This window comes from Empidonax traillii, unplaced genomic scaffold (assembly GCF_003031625.1).
Source record: "Empidonax traillii isolate 1590-97213 ecotype Southwest subspecies unplaced genomic scaffold, ASM303162v1 scaffold832:size729604, whole genome shotgun sequence".
NCBI classification, from domain to species: Eukaryota; Metazoa; Chordata; class Aves; order Passeriformes; family Tyrannidae; genus Empidonax; species Empidonax traillii.
In genome coordinates, this window is record NW_020956025.1 from 694,542 (window position 1) to 703,784 (window position 9,243).

At 58.1% G+C, this 9,243-nt stretch overlaps 2 protein-coding genes across 2 annotated transcripts in view; one reads left to right on the forward strand and one right to left on the reverse strand.

The window, feature by feature from the left end:
- LOC114066941 (parathyroid hormone/parathyroid hormone-related peptide receptor-like) overlaps nt 1-667 on the reverse strand; it is a 6,053-nt gene extending 5,386 nt beyond the window's left edge. The window contains exon 1 of the mRNA XM_027902035.1: nt 590-667. Within this exon, the coding sequence (XP_027757836.1) occupies nt 590-667 (78 nt within the window). The remainder of the gene's footprint in view (nt 1-589) is intronic.
- Nucleotides 668-3,812: 3,145 nt separating this feature from the next.
- On the forward strand, nt 3,813-7,306 carry LOC114066937 (myosin light chain, embryonic). Its single transcript, XM_027902031.1, has 6 exons — nt 3,813-3,991; nt 4,715-4,742; nt 5,209-5,358; nt 5,981-6,154; nt 6,514-6,591; nt 7,274-7,306. The coding sequence occupies exons 1-6, from the start codon at nt 3,899-3,901 to the stop codon at nt 7,300-7,302; spliced, it is 552 nt and encodes a 183-aa protein (XP_027757832.1). The 5' UTR covers nt 3,813-3,898; the 3' UTR covers nt 7,303-7,306.
- The last annotated feature ends 1,937 nt before the right edge of the window (nt 7,307-9,243 follow it).

The following is a 9,243-nucleotide window of genomic DNA, read 5'->3' on the forward strand; positions in this document are numbered from 1 at the left end:
GAAACGCTTTGGGACGAGGAAACAGTTTTGGGAGTGAGAAGGAGCCAGAATGCAGGGGGTTTGCTCTGCCTGGTCTGTCCACTGTCAATGGGAACAATTCCAACTCCAGATCCAGAGAGGAGACCTGGACCCCTGTCCGTGTTCTGGGTGGGTGGGTGGGTGGATGGGAGACTCGTTAGGGGTGTAGGGGAGGAGTTGGGGTCCTGGGGGTGCCCCAGCAAGGTGAGGGCCTGGCTTTGGGAGTCCCCCTGGCTGTGCCCAGCTCTGCCCTGGGTGCACCCCCCCAGCTCTGACCGTAAACCACCCGCTCCGTTCCACCAACACCCACCAGGCGCTGCCCCCTGCCCTGGCTGCGTCCAAGAAATGGATGAGCCGTCACTCCACGGTGCTTCCACGGCTGCTGGAAAGCTTTTAGCGGGAGTGGAGATGCTCTGCCCTCCCCTCCCCTCCCCTCCCTGCCCGGCAGCCCCGCGGAGCGGGACGTGCAGCCCGGAGCACACCCAGCCCCGACGGGGGAGGGAGGCACAACCAGCCACCTTCAGAGCCGGCAGAGGGGACCGGAGCAGCCCACGGGGCCACGCGGACTTACCAGAGCCCACGCAGAGCTCAGGAGGCAGCAGCAGAGGAGAGCCAGCGTGACACCTCCCCCGGGGAAGGAAGCCTCCATGGTGCCACCGTGCCACTCGACCTCAGGGGACCTCAGGGACCGCTGCCAGCCCCAGGCCGTGGGTGATGGAGAGGGCTGATGGTGCGTTCAGCAGGACGGAGCATCCTCTGGGAGCGCCTTCCTGGCCCCGCCGAGGTGAGGTGGCAGCGGGGGCACAGCCCGTCCCTGGGAGCCCCCTGTCCCGGTGGGCACTGCCCTGGCAGCACTTGCGGGATCTGCTCGCAGGCTCTCCGGGCAGGGGGGGGTTTCTCCCCCCGCAGCGCTTGATCCTATTCCCTCTCCGTGTCTCGCCAGCTTTCAGCAGCTCCTGGAGCGTGTGCAAACAATTCCCGTTCGGATGGGGATGGCAGAGGTTTATTGGCTTAGCCCTAGGTGCTAAAATCCTCTTCATTCAAGGCAGATTCCTCTTCTCCTTTCAGAAACTTCTCTCACTGCCTGCTGGCTCATTTTTCAGCTGTCACAGCATCCTCCCGTTGCCCCCCACACACTCCCCGGTCCCCTCCAGCCCAGGAGTGGTCCCGAGGAGCCCGGGGAAGGTGGGGAATATCCCGGGGAGGTGGCCGGAGGCAGAGGGTGCAAGCACGTGAGCAGCACCTCGAGCTGATGCTCGTGGGATGGGATGTCCTCCAGGCAGACTCCACTTTAACCCTTTTCCTTCTCTAGGGCTTGGGGGGTGTGTTGGGGAGATGTGCTGGTGTCAGTCCTGCTCCCCCAGGTCCCTGCTGTGACCTCACTGCTCGTCTGCACCTTGCGACCCCCCCAGCAGCCCCCCCGGGGGAAATGAGGCACGAAGAGGGGGGGTCCTCGTTCCCTGGGCAGGTCATCCTCGGTGGGATGAGGCTGAAATTCCACAGCCCGGTGTCAAATCCCCGGGGGGAGCAGCTCCCAGCCCGGGCCTCTCCCTCGGCCCCGTGGGATCCGTGTTAAGCATCACAATCCCGCACGGAGCAGCAGAGCCCCCGGAGCCTCCCTTAGGGCTTTCCTGGTCCCAACCACGAGCCCCTGCGGTGCGTGGAGGAGGGTCAGGGCTCTGCTGGGCTCCCGTGGCAGGGGAAAGAGCGTCAGCGGCAGAGGGAGCCCGGAAAATCCAAATTACAGGGCACGGGAGGGGCTGCTGCTCCTGCTGATCCATTCAGACGGGAAAACAAGCCCTGCCGTGGAAACCAAGCAGGGATTAGGGGCATCTCGGGCAGCTGCCCGTCCCCCCAGCCCAATTTAGCCACGGGCCGGCCACGGCGTGGGTGTGACACGGCCCAGGGCACCGCTCGGGATCTTCAGGATGCTGCTCGGGCACGGAGGGATGAACAGCCAAAGTGCGGGATGAACGTTTTCCGGAGGCTCTGCTGGGTCTCGTTTCTGACCCAGAGGCTGCCGAGGAGGGAGGATGGAGTTGGGGTGAGGTTATTTCGGAGTCGGACAATGCTGAGGGGGAGGCAGCTCAAGGGCAATTTGATTCCCTTGATTTCCCAGGCGAAACCCGACCCAGGCTCCGAGTTCACACTGAGCAAAAAAAAAAACCAGGCTGGTTGTTTTGGTTTTTTTTTTTTTTTTTTTTGCTAAATGAACTTGTTGTATTCTAGAGAGCTCTGGAAAGCAATGACTGCAAATGACACCCATCCAGCCCCCTCAGCTCCCCGAGCCCCTACAGCAATCAGGAGGTGATGGCAGCAAATCCCAGCAATCTGTGGCTGCTCCCTCCTCCTGAGTGACCCCCCTAACCCGGCTGGTGATGGCTCGGCCTCTGGATTCAGCGAGGAAGAGACTGGGGGGAGTTCTGAGCACAGGGCTGAGCTGGTGACACCCCCATTCCCATCCCTCCAGGCCCTGTGTCAGCTCCTGAGCAGCAGGATTAGATATGTCTGCTCCTGCCAAGACCGAGCCACTAAAAATACAAATATAACAGCATTTTCTAGAGCTGTGAACAAACAGCACTTAAATACACACATATAGAGTGTGTTTATATATGTTGATGTAAAAATATAACAGCTCAGGCTCCAGCCAGCACCGAGACCTCGTAGCTCTGGCACCAGGACCAACAACATCCCCCAGGATTCTGTTCCACCCAGAGCCTTCCAACCATCCCTGAGCCCAACTCAAGCCCGTGCTGCTCAGGGAGACGAGGCTGAGCAGCACCTCCACAGCACAGAGGACACTCCCAACACCAGCTCTTGGATCCCAGTGCAAACTTGGGATGGGTTTTCCCCGAATATCCCGAGTTGGAAGGGACCCACAAACATCCTCCAGTCCCTGCACAGGACACCTGAGCAATCCCACCGTGAGCCTGAGAGCATTTTCCTCCTCCTGTGCCCTGGAACAACCTGGCCACGTTTCAGTTGATGGTTTGGGATGGCTGGAGCCCCGTTTCCTGGGATGAGTTCTTCTGCCCATTCCATGGGTCTCCAAACAGTTGGGAGAGGAGGGTGAGAGCAGGAATATCTCCCCCTGGAGCCTGCCCTGTGACTGGAGGGGAGCCAGAAGGGGATCCCATCTGCCCTGCAGGTTTTGGGGACGCTTGGGATGGGTGGTGCAGGGTTGGGAAAGGCCCCGAGCTGGTGAATTCAGTGCTGGCTTCGGCCATCATTTGCATGACCTCATCATCCACCCTGAGGTACCTGAGCACCTGCAGCGTGGCCTTTTCCAGGGCACAATCCAGCTCTGGGAAGACAATGGGGCAAACCAGACCCTGAGCACGAGGCCGGGGTGGGGAGGGGGGGGTTGGGGGGATCATTCAGAGAGTTTTGAGCTCCTTTGGAGGAGCAATTCATCAATCCTGGGCTTAAAAGGGCTCTGCAGCCCCAGCCCTCTCTGGAAAGAGACGCTTTCCCCGTGGGTATCCCGGCAGGTTTATCAACCATCTCGCTGCTGTTTCCTTGCCAGGCCCCCGTGGCCGTCTGAGTTTAGGTTTTCAGTGGTCATTAACGAGCAGCCCACCCGCTGCAGGTGCTGGAGGGGGACACGTCCCCCCTTGTTGCAGCTGAGGAGGGGGGGGTGGGGGTGGCTCCTCGGAGCCAGGAGGCGATGACAATGGGCAATTGTCAAATTGGGCCCCCTCTCGTTTGAGTTTTCTTCCTTTTATAGTAAGTAGCAGTTGCTCCAGCAGCTGGCCTGCCCCTCCGGGCTGAGGACTGGGCTCCGTATATAAGGCAGGGAGCAGCCTTCGCCTTTCATCCCTCCGTTCCCTTCCCTCGCCGGGCGCCAGGAGTTCCCCCCGCACCTCCACAAATCCCGGCGATGCCGCTCAAGAAACCCGACCCCAAGAAGGAATCGGCCAAAGCGGGCTCGGAGCCATCCCGGGAGCCCGCCTTCGATCCCAAGAGCGTGAAGGTGAGTGAGGAACGAAGACGTCACCCGTCTCCCTCCGTGCCCGTCATCTGCCAGGCGCGGGCGATGCGAAGCGCCGCACAAAAGGCATCAGCCAGGCTGGGAGCCAGGCTTGGGAGGGGAAAGCTGCCGGACCGTGTGGATGCAGCAGGCTGGGAGCGATGCTCTCCTCACTTTGGGGGGGCGGGGGGGGGAGATGTTTTATTCTTCGCCACCCAGCCCAGAGCTCCCGGTGTGCAGCGGAACCCCCACAGCTCCCGCTGAGCCTCCGTGTCGGGGCCCCAGCAGCGATAAAACCCTTCCCTGCCACCCACCGTCTGCGTCCTGAAGTATTTCGTTGCCTGTGTTGCCTCCTCCACATAAAAGAGCCTCTTTTATCCCAGACTCCACAACGGGATCTCGTTTTTTTTCCGTGATTCCCCGGGATAGTCACATTTTTGAGCCGGAGCTGTGGCAGGAGAGCCATTAGGAGCAGGCTCAGCACGGGGGCTGTTTAATCACTTGAGCTGGGGATCAGGCCTTAAAATAAACATCCTTTCCACTCAAAAATGTGGTCTGAGCATCCCTGCTCTGCTGCTGGCTGTGCTTTCCACGGGGATCTGGGCATGGATACGGCTCCCGCCCCCAGCCTGGGGAGGGGGAGATCCAAAGGGATGGGAGAGCCCCTTCGTTCCCCCGGGCAGTAACACACCCCTCATGCCCAGCTCTGTCCCCTTCTCTTCGCAGATTGAATTCACAGCAGAGCAGATCGAAGGTAAGTGCCGAGCTCAGTTTCTCCCTTAGAAACGGGCAATCCCTTTTTCCAGGTAGTTTTCCGACCGTAGACATGAGAGCCGAGGCCCCCGCACATCAAATCCCCTCCCGGGGGGGGGGGGGGGAAAGCCCAGCGGGATCCAGAGCCTGGCAGGGAAAGGGAATTTTTCATTCACGGGGCGAGATGCAGCCCCTGGGTCAAAGTCGGGGGTTCTGGTGGGAGGAGCAGCCCCTGGCGATGTAGGGACAGCCCCAGAGAGGGGGGATCCCGGGGGAAAAGGGGGATGAGCGGGGATGTGCTGCTGCAGGGATCCAGCAGGTCACGGGTGACAAAACCGGACTTCTCCAAGCCCACACAGCGTTCAGAGGGCACCCACCCCACCCACACACACGCGTGTCCCCCGCTTCGCTGGGGCGGGAGATGGGGCGGGCACGGCCGGGGCCATCCGAGCGATTCCTCCCCGCAGAGTTCAGAGAAGCCTTCGGGCTGTTTGACCGGACGGCGGCGGGGACGATGCAGATCAGCTACGGGCAGTGCGGGGACGTGCTGAGGGCGCTCGGCCACAACCCCACCAACGCCGAGGTCCTGAAGGTGCTGGGCAAGCCCAAACCAGAAGGTGACGAGCAAAGCGGGGGGCAGGGTGGGATAAAGCAATCCCTGAGCTCCCTGGCTGCCAGCAGAGGGTATGATCGCTGTAGGAACGACCCGGCAAGGTGAAGGAATGGCGAGGGAAGTTATGCAGACAGGCTTCATTCCTGGATAATTCCTTCACTCCCCTTCTCCAGACCGCGGCTGACAGAAGGGATAGGCGGTGCTCGCCCAGGGATGGTGGCAAATGATGCTCCATACCTGAACTGGTACAAACTGGTGTGACCTGACCAGTACCAGTACATAGACCTGGGGCCGGAGGACCCACCTGCTGCTTTAATTTTTGGGCTGATATCAGGGGTGTCTGTGCAGCCTCCTGATGTTAATCCCTGATTCCTCATATGGATCTTCCAATCTCAAGCGTAATAGAACAGTCCCATCTCCTCCTGGGGCTTCTCCCCTGCCCTCTGATGGAAAAGAGCCCGGGAGGGTTAAGTAGGAGGCCCTCAGAGGCTCTGAGTTCAGCCCCAGAGCCTGGGGCTTTGATCCACATCCACATCCGAGTCGGACTCGACGATCCTCGAGGGTCCCTTCCCGCTCGGGACATCCCGTGACATAAAATGTACCCCCGACCCCACCTTCCCTTCCAGAAATGAACACCAAGACGCTGGACTTCGAGACCTTCCTGCCCATCCTGCAGCACTTCACCCGCAACAAGGAGCAGGGCACCTTCGAGGACTTCGTGGAGGGGCTGAGGGTGTTCGACAAGGAGGGCAACGGGATGGTGATGGGGGCAGAGCTGCGCCACGTGCTGGTCACGCTGGGTACGGGCTGGGTACGGGCAGCAGGGCAAGGGGCACCACCCTGGGCAAGGGCCACCACCCTGGGCAAGGGCCACCACCCTGGGCAAGGGGCTGGGCTCGTGTCACAGAGACCCTTCTCACTACGTGGCCTCTTCTCATGCCGCAGCTTCAGGCGTGACCCGGGGCAGGTGGAGAGTCCAGACCATCCTCAAGTTATCAGACGACTTGATGCTCTCCCCACGATCTCTGTGGGCACACAGCTCCCCTCTAATCCCCTTGGTTCCTTTCCTCTGGTGGTTTTGGCTCTCTGGGATAAGGACAGGAAGGTCCTGGCAGGCTCAGAACCCTTCCCCTCACCCCTCCCCATCCTCCTCTGGCAGGGGAGAAGATGACGGAGAGCGAGGTGGAACAGCTGATGGCAGGGCAGGAAGATGCCAATGGCTGCATCAACTATGAAGGTGAGAGTGAGAGATTCCCACCGGGGCCATCTCAGACACGGCTGTCTTGTCTTGGGATGAAAAATCTTGGTGGGACTCAATGATCTTAGAAGTCTTTTCCAGCCTGAATGATTCCATGGTTCTGTGACATTGCTGATCCCTAGGAGGGAGGTGTGGATGACCCTTCCTAAAAGAGCACCGAGACAAACCAACTGGGGTGGGAACAAGGTGGTTGTGCCAGGGATTTCCAGGAAAAGCAGCTGAAGCCAGCAGGTTTCCAAGGGTTTCAGGGCTGTTTTATCCCTGGTTTTGGCACTGTTTTGTTGTAAGCTCTCAAAAATAAACAAAGCCAGCACCTTTCCCAGCAGAGGCTAAGTGGGAACATTTGGAGACCTGGATGGCTCACGGCTCCAAGAGGGTGAAAATCTGGAATGGGGGGGGGGGGTTAAATCTGGGAACCACTAAAATTGGAAGGTGTTGATGAAAAGAAGGGATCCATTTCCCTTGGCCTCAGACAACTGGGGATAATTCTACCAGCTCATCTGTCCCTCTGACCAGGCTGGGGGTGGCAGGCAAAAAATGGGAAGAGAAGGAGGAATATCAATCCTGGCATCATCCTTGGGGTGTCCCAGCTGGGGGTCCCTCCTGCTGCACCCCCAGCTCCCACCATTCCCTGACCTCTCACACTCTCCTTTCTCCTCAGCTTTTGTCAAGCACATCATGTCTGGCTGAAAGGTGAGTTCCTGGGGTCTCACTCCTTGGAAATTGGAGCTCCTGCACGGAACAGGCAGGGGCAGAGATGACCCAAACCCCAAAGCTGCAGTGGAACAACCCCAGCTCTGCAGGCACCAAAAGCTGTGCTGATGAGAAGGAGGCTCGTTTGTAACTCCTGCCAGTTATAAGTCTGCCTTAGGGAAAACAGGTTTCTTTTTAGGGTGAATTATCCCTCTGAAATCTATTCAATTTTAAGGAAAATCCAAATTGCTGGCTGGTCCCAGGCCCCCCTTTCCCCTCCCCCCCCCAATTTCTTATGGTTTGTTATCTATTTACTTTCCTTAAATTTTCTCCTCCCCTCAGCTGTGTGAAGCAGCAGAAAAAAAAAAAAAAAAAGAATGAGGCATAAAAATGACCTTCAGGTACTACTAAATACACAAATTAAACATTTAAAAATCTCTCCCCGCCCCCCAAATCTCTTTAAACATCAGAAGATTAAAATGGACACAGACAGAAGTCTGAACTTGGAATGTTCAGCATCCTTTTTATTTTCTTTCTAATCCATTTCTCTCTGGTTCCTGCTCATCAGCTCAGCCACAGAGGTGGTTGGGTGGCAAACGCTGCTGCCGGGAGATTTAATCCTTCACCAAACTATTTGCATAAAACCCCATTTTTTTTTTTTACTGGTATGGAATGACAGCCATTGACATTTTGGGTTTATCTGGGGAGGAGAGCACTCCCTCACACAGACCCACTGCATTGGGCCCTCTCCTGCTTGTCTGCCAGGCTCTTGGGAATGTTTGGAGCCACCACGAGCACCACCACGAGCGAGATCCCTCCATCCGTGTCCTCCTCCTCGTGACGCTCCACGTGAGCCACCACTCCTTGTTCTCCGTGTGTGTGTGTGTGTGTGCCCAAGCCATCTGCCACCTGCTTTGAAACCTTAAGTTATTGTTTTCAGTTTTTCTGGCTCATTAAATGAAGTCCTTCCTCCCCTGGCGTGCTTTGTCTGCTTTGGCTCCGGGCAACTCATCGACGCGGTGGCCGGAGGAGACCCCTTTGCTCGAGGGGGTAACAGGATATTCCCATGGAGAGGGGGGAGAAAGGCAGGGAATGTGCTCAGACTTGGGGGTGAGGGTCATCACCCCACCCTTGATGTGGGTCAGAAAAACCCCAAAACATCAGATAGAACATCAAAACCATTCCTTCATCTGTTTTGAAGGTTTCCCGGAAGTTGAGGCTTGGTGAATCAGCAAGGGAGAAGGAAAACGGGGAAAGAACAGGTATTTCTGGGCCAGGTGCCACCTCCACCCTCATGGCACGGGGTGAGCGGTCCCTGAGGTGCAGGTGGTGATGGTGACTTGCCTGGGATGGAGCCCAGGCAGGATGGTTCCTCTCCCTGGACGGTTCCTCTCCAGCAGCCAGGAGCTGTCTGGGGGCTCGGCTTCAGCCGCCACTCGCTCGTTCCTGCGCAGTCCCCGAGCAGCAGCTGCTTTCAATTCCCTCTGCTGGATTCAACTGCTCATAAAAAGCAACATAAGCTGTTTATAGATGCGAGATTAGATTGGAGCTCCTCTCCGTGCTGCTCCTGCAGCTCCCATCGGGCAGGATGTGGGCACCTTGTGCCTTCCATGTGCTGTGGAGTGTTTTAACCTCTTAAAGGACGGTGGGGACGGGGCGAGAGGGGACCCTGCTCTCTCTGGGGTCACGTTTGTCCTTGTCACTGCTGTGCCATCGACTCCTGCAGAGGAATGTGCTGTGGGGGAGAGGAGTGAGCGGGGGGGAGGCCTGAGGAAACCCACAGCAAGGACTGGGAGCTCTGGAGCTGTGATATCCCTGCTGTGACCATGATATCCCTGCTAGATCCATGATATCCCTGCTAGATCCATGATATCCCTGCTAGATCCGTGATATCCCTGCTAGATCCATGATATCCCTGCCCTGGCAAGCCCAAAGGCT